Here is a 13,130-nt window from a genome sequence, read left to right as displayed (position 1 = left end):
ATTTTCTTATCAATATAAATTAAATAAATTAATTTCATAAACTATTTTCCTATCAATAAAAATTAAATAAATTAAATTTAATCAAAATATTGTGCATACTATAAAATAACTCAAGTCTACTCAATCTTTCCACAAAATATTTCAAAGATACATCAAGTCAATATTTAGTCAATATCTTCAAACCATATGCTCACATGTCATAGCACTACAAAAATAAAAAAGAGAAAAAGGGTGGGGCGTGGCCCCCAAGGGAGGGACTCATGAGCCCCACCTTTTAGAAATATGGTAGGCCTATATACACAACGGGCCCCCATGATATTTTTATATATTTAAAATAAAAAAAAATTAGGATATTATTTAAATATTTAAACCATTGTAAAATCAATATTTTTAATTTTATAAATAAAAAAAGTATCAATAAAATATCCAAGGGTTCATAAAAAATTAAATAATATTTTTAAAATAATTTCCATCATAAAACAAACACAATTAAATTAATTTGATGAGAAAATGATCCATATGGTTTAGGAATTAAATCAACAATCATATGGCACTCCACCTTCAACTGTAGACTAAAGACCACACTTGCTTTATCAGACCGACTCAGTGTTTCTCATGACCCACAGTCCAAGTAGGGGCTCATTAGCGGGTCACCAAACTTTGACCGATGAACCAAGGGGTCGCAATCCCAGTCTTCGGATTTCAAGTCCTCTCTTAGAGATGAGTCAAGGTCATCTAGACCTAATGCGATCACAACTCCTATGGTACATAGGGGTATCTTTCGCACATGCATATGCTTCACCCTGAAAGGTGGCTGACTTGTTTTCTCAAAAGATCTATCAATATGCATACCATGTGATGGTACATGGATGAGGATTTGACAACCGTATCTGTAGGTCACCATCACATACAAGGGTCACACAATCCCCCAGCTCACTCATCGGGGCATATGCTCTGACCTCATCAAGGGATGACCCATTAAAACCCTAGTCGATTTGTTCTATATGCCCAGGTAACATGAATTTTTCCCAACCAATTGGCCTAGATCGTCTAGTACAGTTCGGTATCAATAAACATCGTTTGTTTAGTATGGTCCACGAGGGACCACACTCCTACTGAGTTCATGTTGCACTATATTGTTTCATTTTACAAGCACTCATAAAACCTTTAAATGCCACATAAACCTAACAATAATTATAGTAAGAAAACATTTAGACCGTTAATTTCCATTGTTTTTAGATAGAACACCTACTTGCATCCATTTTTAAGATGGATGCTTTACACTTTCTTGACTGCATATGCAGTAATGTAGTCTAGCCGCATGAAACAATTTTCCTTTGTATATGGTTTTTATGCAGCCAAGCCTACACATGTAGAAATGCGAGCCTCTTAATAAATTTATTTTTTGAGATGGATTTTAAGACGTAATTTTTAAAGACATGTAATCCCTAGCATGGAGATCATGAATATGAAAAATAAATAAATTTTTAAAACTAAAAATAATAATTCTAATAAGAAAACATTTAGACCGTTAGTTTCTATTACTTTTAGAGGGAACACCTACTTGCATCCATCTTTAAGAGGATGCTTACGCTTTCTGGAATATATGCGTAGAAATGCGGTCCAGCCCGCATGAAAACAATTTTCCTAAAAATTATATCACTAGATGGAACTAATTAATAATTATACGGACGAGATGGTAAATAGTTCATGTAACACGATTGTTTGATGAATTACCATAAACGCAATTCCATGTAAAAAATATGATCCATATGAGCGTGATAACATTTTTGACAATACGAATCATCACAATCCAATCAAAAGGTTTGACCGTAGATAGAGAGTTCATTATTTGGCATTTGATCACTTAATCGCCGTCCAAAAAGTACCATTCTTATGATTATAATGTTTATGTTTCATATGATCATCCTATGTTTATCTGTCAGTCCAGGAAAATTGAATCGAACGAACATGGGCTTGAAAGCGTTTTAACCTTCTTAAATCGGTCGATTCAACTGTTTTAACTGGACAAGTCTTGAACGGTCAAAAAAGTGTTGAAAAAATAAAAAAATATAATTTTTTTTAATAAATTATAAAAATTATATTTAAAGAATGATTAAACAAAACATATCTAAATAAAGTTGAAAATTAATTAAAAAAATGAAATTTAAATAATCAATTTGTGTTCGAGGTATTTTTTGAAATTTTATAAAAAAATAGGAAAATATAAAAATAAATATTAATATCCAAAACAATTTTCAATATTTGTCATAATGATGAAAAACATTAAAAATATATTACAAACAAAATTTCTTATTTCTTAAATTTTTATTGAATTTTATTTATTTATTTTTTTAAAACCAAAACCAGTCAAAAATCGAAACCACTAACGAATAACTATCCGATTTGATCGGAACTAGACCAGGCGCTAGTTGGGTCTGATGTCTAACCGGTGGACTGGCTGGTCCACCGCTTTGGTTTCGAACTCGTAGGCCCAATGTTCTTTATTTTTATTGAAAATGCTATTTTTTTTAAATATTTTATTTGGTTTTTTTTAAATCATTAAGAGGTATTTATGTCATTTTGAATTAAAGAGGAGACTTAAGTCATAGGGAACGAATTTGAGAGAGAGAGTGGAAGGGCAGCAGTTTAACTTTCCTACGTAATGTAATTTTCATTCCTTTTTTGAAAAATTGTTTCATGTGGGCTGGAAAGCATTTCTATACATGCGGTTTAGAAAGTTTAAAGCTTAAGTAGATTTTTTATTTAAAAATAATAAAAACCAACGGTTCAAATATTTTTTTATTAGAATTATTATTTTAGTTTTTAAAATTTATTTATTTATTCATGATCTCCTTTTTAGAGATTACATGTTTTTAAAAGTTACCTCTGAAAATCCATCTCAACAAATAAATTTATTAAGAGGCCAACATTTGGCTTAACCATGTAAAAAGCAGGTACATAATAAAATGCAAAGAAATCAAAACTTTCTGGGTGTGGTTTTTATAAGGTTGCAACCTTAAACAATCTAATTAAAAGCGCATCTCCAAATTTTAATATAACATATAATTTTAGTGTAAATTTTTTTTTTAAAAATTGTTTTAAAATTTATTAATTGCAAAGTTTTAAACTATAAAAATAATAAAAATCAAGTAGATCTATAAATATATAAAAATCTTGAAATAAACCGTTTAGATAATATACTGCAAGATGCATTATTTTTTGGACTGATTTTTTTTTTTTTTTTTATATTCATGCATCGCATCAATGGGTTTCAAGGTTAATTTATTTATTTTCATGGATTTTTTAGGTGTAGTTCTACGTTCCAACCTTATATAACCTTTTTCCAAACTTCTATTTTTCCCGTTTTTACTGTTCCCTTAAGTAAAGCGGCGGACCATCGGGACCCTACTATTGCTCCACCGAGGTTTAACCCCAAGCTCAACCTACCATTGCTGCTCGGCCCACAGAGACGCAGCTCTGCAACTTCTCTCCTCCTCGCCCGAAGCTCACTCTCTTCTCATTGCTCTCGCCATTCAGAAACCCTAGCAGGTATGCTCATCCATATCTCCCTCTCTCTCTTGGTTTTGGTCTTGGTCTCTTTGTTTCTCTCTCTACAATTTCTGAAACTGGTTTTTCTCAGCCTCATTTTGCGTTGTCTCTAGATATTATTGAATCTTCAGATGGGTTTGAGTCTCTCTTTAGAACTTTGATCTTGACATTGTCGTTTGAGGTTTCATTGATCTCTCTCTAGATATTTAACAGGGTTTTGCTGTTAATTATGGTTTTGCATTAGAGAATACCTAAATCTAGTATACGGTTTTTCTATTAAAGGGGTTGTACGGAATATCAATACCCAACTTTAACAGAGTCAAGTTGGTTTATTCTACTCATTTAACTGAAGAATCATTCACAGGTTTTTCGTCTAGTTTCTTTTTCTTTTTTTTCAAATTTTCTGCATTTTTTGTCTTTTTACCATGAATGGCATGTTCATATTGGTAAATTTTTTCATACACTGTGTTGTGAGGTGCGATTCTTTATTGTTTCCTTGGAGGTGCTGTTCATGTGCCTCCTATGAGGTTCCATTAATTTTTTAACGTGTTTTTGAAGTGGAATTCGATCATGTTTTGATGTGATCTGATTCTGGTTTTTCATGATCCGCTAATAGTTGGCGACCTTGTTGATCTGTTATTCATCTGTTTATTGTTTGATTGCTTTGCTATTTCTGTAGTTTTTCACATCTTAGGACTCTTCCATGAATATTATATTCAGTTTATCTGTGATTTATTCATCATCAGTGCTCATTTTTTCTTATGCACTTTTTTGGAAATTTCTGCCATGGATAAGTTGATGAGTCAATTATTTTGTTCCATAATTGTTTTGCGAATTATTGCTATAGTTATGTAGAATTGCTATGGGTGGACTATGTGGTTCAAATGAGTAGTTCGAATGAAATTTGTTCCCCTGTTGTTTGGTTTTCTGGGAGAAATTATTGTGTTAATTTTCATTCTTTGGATTAGGGTCGGTGTTTTACTTCCAGTTGTCAACATGCTCTGCCTGTTTATTGGAATTTAAATATTCAATGGGTGTTGCACAATATAAGAGCAAACTTCAATCTCAACCATTGCATTTTATAAGTTATGCATTTATGAAAGTTTTGGCGTGAAAATACTTGAGGGATCCATAATTGATTTGAATGGATGTTTTCATGCAAGTATATCATTGAATCCATAGTGGATTACATAGCCAATCCCAAATTAATTGGGAAAAGGCTATGATGATGATCCACAGTGGATTACATGGAATTCTACTAAGTTATTACTGTTCTCCATATATGTTCATATCTTTTGCCTCGAGTTGTAACAGAATATAGTCATGCTTTTGGAATATTGTCCTGCCTTGAGTTTCATAAAACTTTCATGGTGATCTTTTGATATGTTATGTACTTGTCTTTTTTGGTGTACTCCTGTGGTTGAAATTTGATTTTTTTTATTGAGGGTTTTTCTCTCTTAAGTTAACATAAATATGAGATTAAATTTCAATCTTAACCATACATTGTAAGAAATGCATTAGATGGGTTGTAGCAAGAAAATCTTATTCAAAAAATACATTTTGCGCATCAAATCAATGAAATACATAATGAACGGTTAAAACAGGTTGTTTCCTACTTTCCCACTACCAAACAAGTGAAAATAGCGGCATCACAGTTTATCAAACAGGGTTCCCAGCTTTCAGGCTACCAATTTTCACTTTCTTCCCAAAATTCAGGAAAGCATAGAGAGAATCCCAGGGAAACTAAAGAGAAAGTTATCAAATGCACCCTCAGGGAATTTTTTTTCTCTTTACATGAAGACTGTATAGTCCTTGGGGCTTTTCGTCGGTGACCATCAATCTGTCCTCGTTTGAAGGACAATAAGTGCATTCAACTGCTATTTTGATTGCTTGATTTATTATTGGGGAAGAAAAGAGGAAAAATTCAGTTTTTTGGGGGTTTTGCAATAAATCTTCTAAAGAGAGCCTTGAATCTCTTGATTTGTGACAGTTGAATCCAATCCAATATCCAGTATATGGGAGTGTTTTTTCATAGTTATTTTCACATGAAAATGCATTTTCTTAGGTTTTTACATGACTTTTTTTGGGTTTTTATGTTCTCTTTTTTCGTGGTCTCTCTATCTAAAAGTCATTGCCACTTCCTCCAAGCAAGAATTTTCTGTTTTTTGACTTTTTTTTTCTTTTAAATAATTAAATAAAATTTGAAGTTGGTATTATTATTTTATTAGGGGTATTTTAATTTAGGGATAATTGGATGGGTCTTCTGATATTAGGGATACTTACGTTTTAATCTTTTATGCAGTTTGTTATGCTGATTTTTCAAAAATCAAAATAGTGAATTCCTACCATGAAAGAGACTTAAAATTTAAACCTATTAAAAGATACCGTTTACTCATTTTACTTATATTTTTGTTATTATTTATAATTTCCTTTGTTTTCTCCCCCTTTTATTAATTATTTTATTCAATATATTGGTCTGACCAGTGAACCGGTACAGTTTGGCTGGTCCAGTTAGACTGATGCCCTCACTGGTTCAGTCAACGGTCCAATCCTGACAACACTGGTTTATGGCAGAGAGAGTTTCAATGGAGGAAGACCCAATAATCACAATATTAGAAGAAGAGAAGGACCTCTCCTATGGTTACAAGCTTGTTCCATGGCAGAGTTGGGATCAATGGAACTTTGTGAGAGAAAAACTTCTCTCTTCGTCTCCGGCCTCAGTCTCCAGTGCTCTAGAAAAGGTACCTGAAACCCTGACGCCTTCAACATTTTCATTTTATACTTTACTTTTTATTTCTAGGGTTTATGGAAAACTTAGTAATGAGTAAAACCAATTGTGAATAACTGCTTGGCCGTAATTTTTTTCTAAGCATCACATTCTTTGAAAGTGAAATGAATACATTCGGGAGAATTAAGTGTGGCACCAATAGAAAATAAGATGAGAGAAAGTAGACTTAGGTGGGTTGGCAATGTGTGGCACATACCCAATACAACACTTGTTAGGAGGTGCGAGTTAGTTCAAGTGGAAGGCTCAAAAAGGACAAGGGGTAGGCCCAAAAGGACATGGTTGGAAGTAGTGAGAAAAGATATGGGAACTTATGGTCTCACTAAGGTTATGACCCTTAATAGAGCAGAACGGTGGACCAGGTTTTGTGTAGCCAACCCCAATTAGTTGGAAAAAGGCTTCTATGATGATGATTGCATTGCTTGAAAGTCACATGAGTGATTCTCATCATCGCATTGAATTTTAGGGTTTAGGGAAAACCCTAAGTAGACTATTCTTATATTATTCTATTTAGCTAAATCTTGGGTTTTACCCCTCATTGAAAAGATTGAAGCATCGTATTTTGGTTAAACTTATATGTTTTTTATTTTTATTTTCTATAGATAGTGGGTTGGAGAAGCAGAGGCTGCCTTCCAATCTCAGTTTCAATCACTGCAGCTATTGTGGAAATTCAACAAAGGGATCCCTTCTTCAGGTACATTTTTATTATTTGTTTTGGAGTTATATTCGATTGTTATTTTTCATTTTCTAGTTCTATGCTTTTCTATCTTATTTTTTAATTTTGTTTGATGTTTCCCTCATCTTGTCAAATCGTTGTTTTTAATTTGTTCCTTCTATAGTCCATTCGAGAAGTTGAATTTTCAATATAATCCACAGATTTCTTGGTCATTAATATTTAAATTATTCATTTTCTAGTTTTATTTGATAATTGGCACTTTCAGTCACAATAATTTGCCAATTTTTCAGTGTTTATTATTTAAAATTAACAAATGAAGCAGAAATTAGATGTTTCTAGGACATCTTCATATAACTGGTTCCACCATTTGAAGAATTCTGTCGCAGGATGTGAATTAGTTTTTATACATGATTCAAAAGATTTTCTGCAAAACATGGTGATGTAATATTAGCCTCTCTAGAAACTTCCTATTTTAGATTTTATATGAGATTGTCCTTATTTTTCATGCTTCTGAGTTTAATCATATGCTTGTCTTTATTTGTCCTACAGTGTTTGCAGTCATGACAACGAGCTGGACTCAGAAGAAATTCTTGCCATGGCTTACTCAATGGCGATTATGAGGTGACTTATCCAATTTCTAGTTGGTTGCTTTGATGACTATTTTTTTGCTGTAGTTTTCCTATCAATTACCTTTTATGAGTCTTGATTTGAAGGTGTTAAGTTTTCTCCCTTGCCGATTGATCTTTTGTCACTACGTGAATGTTAATTTGTCAAGTTAAAAGAAAAAAGCAGAAAATTTTCACCTTAGCTCACTTTTCACTTATCCTTGGTGCAAGTTTGATTCGTAAGTTTTACAATGAATAAGGTTGAATGTTAATTCTTACAGAACTTCTTGTCATTCATGAAGGCTTGTAAATGGTTTTGTTGAGCAGTCGCATAAGAAAATGAGAGTTTCTATTGCTGATGCAGCTGAGGCAATTGGCCTTCCTCGCTTGTTGATTGACATTCGTCATGGTGAGAGGTCTCTTTCTTTGGTTGCCTACTTGATGCCTTCATGATAATTGTGACGGTCTGATGTTAATTGTAATTGATGCATTGCATTAGAAAGTGCTTGCATTAACATGTTCTCTTACATCCTTGTCATCTTACAGAGTGTGCCCATCGTGAACTTCCTTCACTTCAATTGCTTCGACATGCAAGTGTGAAGGTATTTCTGTCATGAATGAATTCCACTATTGCTATTAGATGTGTGATTTCCTATTTCTTCTCATGATTAATTTCTTCACTTCAATTGCTTAGGGGATATAGATTTTCTTCTCATTTCACGTGAACTTCTTAATCTAATATATGTTGAATAGACTATATAACCATAGTTATCAGGATTAAACTGGGAACTGAACTAGTGAGGGATCTAGTACAATAAAAAGCGGTTTGACCAATTGGTCGTACTGATTGGACTAGATTTTCAAAAAAATAAACAAAAGAATTTAAAAATATAAAAAACATATTAGAAAAATTCTAAAATTTGTTTACCTGATCAAACTGGTCAAAACTTGATAGTGGGGATGGCCAACCGGCCAAACACTAATTTTGACCATTTTTTTATTAAACCATGTTTTTGTTTTAGACTAGACTAGCTAAGGCATTAGTTGGCGGTTCGACCAGGTGATCTGGTCTGGTCTTGATAACTATAATATATACTACCAAGATATTGCATGTTATTGTACTAAATTCTTGTCATGTGCTGAATTTTAGGCACTTGATTGGTTGAAGTCGTATTATTGGGAGCCTCAAAAGAATGCAGTACCTGATGTTCATAGGGAAATCAGAGCTAGGCTACTTAAGATGGCTTTGTGTGTAAAATACAAGCAAGGTGAGCCAATTAATGCTTCAGACATCTAGAATTTCTGTATTGTTTATCTAGGAATAATTGCCCACTTCTATGTAAGGGAAGTTTCTTCTCCTTTTCTGGGTATGAGATATTGTTCATAGATTATCCTAGTAATAATCATATACTCATTAGTCACTCATATTATGAACTGTGTCTTCATATTTGGTTGGTTCACATTGGTTTTATAATTTTATGCTTCAAATAGGTATAAAACTATTGTTTGAGAGTGTCAGAGAAAAATAGTGAAATTAAGACCAGTCAGAACGAGCTGGTTCAATTTGTCTGAACCGGTGGACCGTCAAACCAATATCAAACTGGGGAATATAGTTTGAGAATATCAGTGTTGATGCCTTGACCGACCAGGGCAGTTGGTCCAGGCCTAATGGCAGGTGTAGCCTACTTTAGTGAAGAAATTAAATGGGCTTCTGTTTAATTTTTCAATCAGTTGTATCCATTTTGTGGTGGTCTTTTTTGCCTTTCCAATATAGTTAAGGCCTAGGGGTGTAGGTTGAAAAAGTAAATTTTTAGAGAGAGAGAGAGAGAGAGAGAAAGTAAAAACTAAAAAAGTAAACTTGCTGAGAGAGAGAGAGAGAGAGTAAAAACCAAAAAAGTAAACTTGCCTGTCCAATGCCACACAAAGTTTTATTAATGTATTTGTGTAATTCTAAATGAATACAGCAGACTGTTGTTACTGGAGTTTCATATTAAGCTTAATAATTAGGGTGTTTTCATATTTTATCGAGGATTTTGAAGAATATGATATTGTAGGAAACATGTGGGAGCATGCTATGCTTTACTTCATTAATATTCTTTTAGTCCAATCTTACTTTTATTGCGTTAACATTTGTTTATTGAAAGTTTTAGTAGTTCAAACTCTTTCATCTTCTCTTCTGGTGTTGTTCTCTAACTTCACTTTCTGACAGAACTGTCCTCTAAAAGTGTAAAGCAGCACGAACCACATTGGGTGCCAAACAAATTTATTTCTCATCTTGCCAGTAAAATTCAGCCATGCAAATCGACAGGTACTTCATTTAAAGCGCTATTTTTTGTGTGTTCAACATTCTTTTTTATTTAGTTGAAAATTATGAATAAAAGATATTTGATTTTATGTCTCATGGACGGCCTTCTCCATTGTATAGAATAACCAGTGTGACTTTGCAAAATGCACGTCTATTGGAAATGTTTTTGTCAAGTATGGAGAATTCAAGCAAAAAGTATGGATAAGTTTTTCATTGACACAAACACATCTATGTACAACTATGCAATCATATGAAAGTAGGTTTGGGAAAAATAAGGTGTTAAATTCCATAAAATAGTTTTATTTTACCAAAATTTGTTGTGAACGATTGGTAATTTATGGATCTCACTGTGAAATCAATTATATAGCTGCCCTGCTTACATCTGGTTAATGGGCTTGATATGCTAGTCATGTGGAATTGTCACAAAGAAACAACTAGTGATGTGGGTTTATGATCTTATTATAAGTTAGGAGAAAAATGAATTAGTAGTCATAATAGACTAGTTTGGAGTCCTTTTTGATAAGGAAGTGGATTGGAGCTTTTAGTCTCACACCATATAAAGTTGCAGCTCAAATTCCATGCTAAGGGGGAAAAATAATTGTTTGTATTATGTCAAATAGATTGGTAATTTTTAGGATTAATTTTAAAAAAGGTGATGACACTATTAAGAAAAACAGTTAAAAAAGGTCATACTTTAAGATTTCCAACTTTTTATGATTAACTGAAGGGTTTTCCAATTTTGATGCATTTATTTTTCGTATTCCTGTTAGCAGGTCTTACTAAAAGAATGTCACGAATCTCAATGAGCCTGGTTCGGCTTCATTCAGCTTACCCCTTGGAGGTTGTCACAGTTTTGTTGGATGAGTTTCTGATGAAGACTTCTGAATTCTCCGATGAAGGCGAAGAAAAAAGCGGTCAAGGTCATGTGAGAACCCCCTTTTTGACTGCTAGGTATTGGAAGGAGGTCATGCTCATAATATCTAGAAAGAAACCTCAGATTCTAGTTACAATACTTGGGGCAGTCTTTGAGAAGATCATCACATTGGAAACCATTGCATCCAAGAATGGTGGGTTTTACTGGAATTTTAGCTTAAAGATGCTTATTCATTTGAAATATAATTTGGAGTTCTACTTATTTTTTAGTTACCCATTCTAGATGATAAATAAGAGTCCAAAATTTGTGACAAATATGTTTGAATAGCTTTCAGATTTGAAAAAGCTGTCTTTTCTGAGGAATCATTTTCACGGGTTTTTGCAGGTGAACCGATTTTATTGCATTACCCAGATGAGACTTTCAATCAAATCAGACATCTCGCTTCATTGTCTTCTTGGCTTCTCAAGAATATAGAGAAATTGCGTCGCCCAGAAAAATCTACAGCTAAAACTAAAGGTTTATCATCACAATCAGGCTACATTCCAAAAGAAACCCTAAAAGCGCTTCTGGGCACTGGCCTTCAGAGCTTGGCCATGGGAGATGCTCTTTCCGAATCAGCATTGATTCTTTCTCAGATGTTGGGGAATGACTCACTCATTGATAAAGTTCAGAAGCTTTCAAACTTACACCTGCCGAACCCTTTTGAGAGCTCATGCCCCAGCCAAACTTTCCAACCGGAAGTAGCATCACTTAATGAAGCAGTGAGAAAGTTAGAGTTGCTTAAACAGCAGAGAAGTGTGCTTCTAAACTCAAAAATTACAAGGAGCAATAGAATGGATAGTGATAGAACAGCATGGTCCATCGTAAAGTCTTGGAATAAATGTCCAATTGGTATGTTGCCATGCCAGTTCAGCTCTTCAGGGATCATGCCTGTTCTAGAAAGAGAATCTGACATTTTGGAGAATAATCAAATAATGAGAAACAGAGGCCAGTCTGAATTGAGCTTTGCTAATAAATATGGAGCAACAGATGCAGAGGTTGCTGAAAGAGGCTGTAAGAGATGTTTAAGTGGTGAGCCTGATTTGTCGCAGGCATCAGGTGTTAAAAAAATGAGGAAAGAGAGGGAGGAACTGCCTCAAGAGGATAGGGTGATGGTGGAGGGGGAGGAAATGCTTGATGAAGAAAGAGAAGTAGGCCATTTTGAAGGTCGATTACTTGTAGGCGGCATTCATAAGCTGGTTGAGCCAGATGAATTGACTGCTGTTCAATCTGCTGTGAGGATATTCAACCGTGTTTCATAATTTGTTAACTTAATTTAATCGAGGTTTGTAGGCTAATCGTCCTCCCATCAGAACACGGTAATTTATTAATTTAATTTAATCGAGGTTTGTAGGCTAATCGTCCTCCTTTTTCTGATGGGTTATACCGGAAATGGCTGTCATATTTGGCCCCTTCATTCTCGCATCCCTCTTCACTAGAGAAGAGAGAAAAATTTCTCATAACCCCTTTTTTATGAAAGAAACCAAATAGGATAGGAAGGAAGCCTTTGCCACAAGCTATGAATATTGAATTTTGTTTATTTGATCAGAAGGTTCGAACACCTTGCCCCTTTTCCTCTCATTCTCTCTCTCGTCTCTCTCTTGGTTATTTTAATGGTTTTTAATGTCCTTTACTTCTCTCTCTAAGTGATTTAACAGAGTGAAAGATGCAATGGAGAGAGAGAGAGAGAAGCCATGAGTTTCCGAGGCTGTTAAGTGCCGCTTCAAAATTGAACGTAATTTTAAGCATTATAAATGCTCCATGAATTCACTGTAAGCCCCAATGACGAATTCATCAAGGAAGTGAAAATAGATTTACAATGACCCCTATCAGGACCCTGATGAGAATCAGCACACTGGCACAACCAAAAACGGTTTGAATGCCGTTCATATTGGTAGGATCAAATTTCAAATATAAAAAGAAAGTTATAAATAATAGTGTAAAAATATAATTTATATTATAAAAAATTTGTCCAATTTATTTTGTCGGTCCAATTAGCTAGAACTTGTGGGTTGGATCAGTCAAAATCGGTCAACCAACAGTTTTAATCGATTTTTAATTAAAACATATTTTTATTTTAGACTATATCGGTCGAACAACAGCTTTAATCGGTTTTCAATTAAACCTTGTTTTTACTTTAGACTATACTGACCAAAATATTGTTCAGTAGTCAAGCTAGTCAGACCAACAGGTCCAGTCTAATCTTGGTGACTATGGGACTCATACAATTTGTGTGTATCTTTGTTATGGTATAGTTGATCTCTCCATTCAACCTTGAAGGCATCATGGATATT

At 33.8% G+C, this 13,130-nt stretch overlaps 1 protein-coding gene across 6 annotated transcripts; it reads left to right on the top strand.

Annotated features, from left to right (window-relative positions):
- Nucleotides 1-3,362: 3,362 nt before the first annotated feature.
- On the top strand, nt 3,363-12,195 carry LOC18426107 (las1-like family protein). Of its 6 annotated transcripts, none has more exons than XM_020662411.2 (10): nt 3,363-3,552; nt 6,127-6,293; nt 6,940-7,031; nt 7,563-7,634; nt 7,946-8,027; nt 8,165-8,220; nt 8,769-8,886; nt 9,828-9,926; nt 10,697-10,990; nt 11,182-12,195. In XM_020662411.2, the coding sequence occupies exons 5-10, from the start codon at nt 7,958-7,960 to the stop codon at nt 12,096-12,098; spliced, it is 1,554 nt and encodes a 517-aa protein (XP_020518070.1). In that variant the 5' UTR covers nt 3,363-3,552; nt 6,127-6,293; nt 6,940-7,031; nt 7,563-7,634; nt 7,946-7,957; the 3' UTR covers nt 12,099-12,195. The 6 variants fall into 6 exon arrangements, with proteins under 6 accessions (XP_020518070.1, XP_088714553.1, XP_088714570.1 ...); XM_088858427.1 differs by having other exon boundaries at nt 3,366-3,552; nt 10,694-10,990; XM_088858444.1 differs by having other exon boundaries at nt 3,366-3,552; nt 7,921-8,034.
- The last annotated feature ends 935 nt before the right edge of the window (nt 12,196-13,130 follow it).

Source organism: Amborella trichopoda, chromosome 1 (genome assembly GCF_054954075.1).
Source record: "Amborella trichopoda isolate Santa Cruz 75 chromosome 1, AtrichopodaSantaCruz75HAP2 v2.0, whole genome shotgun sequence".
Classification (NCBI taxonomy): Eukaryota; Viridiplantae; Streptophyta; class Magnoliopsida; order Amborellales; family Amborellaceae; genus Amborella; species Amborella trichopoda.
Note: the sequence above shows the minus strand (reverse complement) of the source record. Positions and strands in the feature narration are given on the sequence as shown.

Coding starts and splice junctions, on each gene's coding strand:
- LOC18426107 (XM_088858425.1), top strand. CDS start 6,138: ATGGAGGAAGACCCAATAATCACAATATTAGAAGAAGAGAAGGACCTC. Junction 8,221..8,768: donor TTCGACATGCAAGTGTGAAG/GTATTTCTGTCA, acceptor GCTGAATTTTAG/GCACTTGATTGGTTGAAGTC. Junction 9,927..10,693: donor TCAGCCATGCAAATCGACAG/GTACTTCATTTA, acceptor TATTCCTGTTAG/CAGGTCTTACTAAAAGAATG.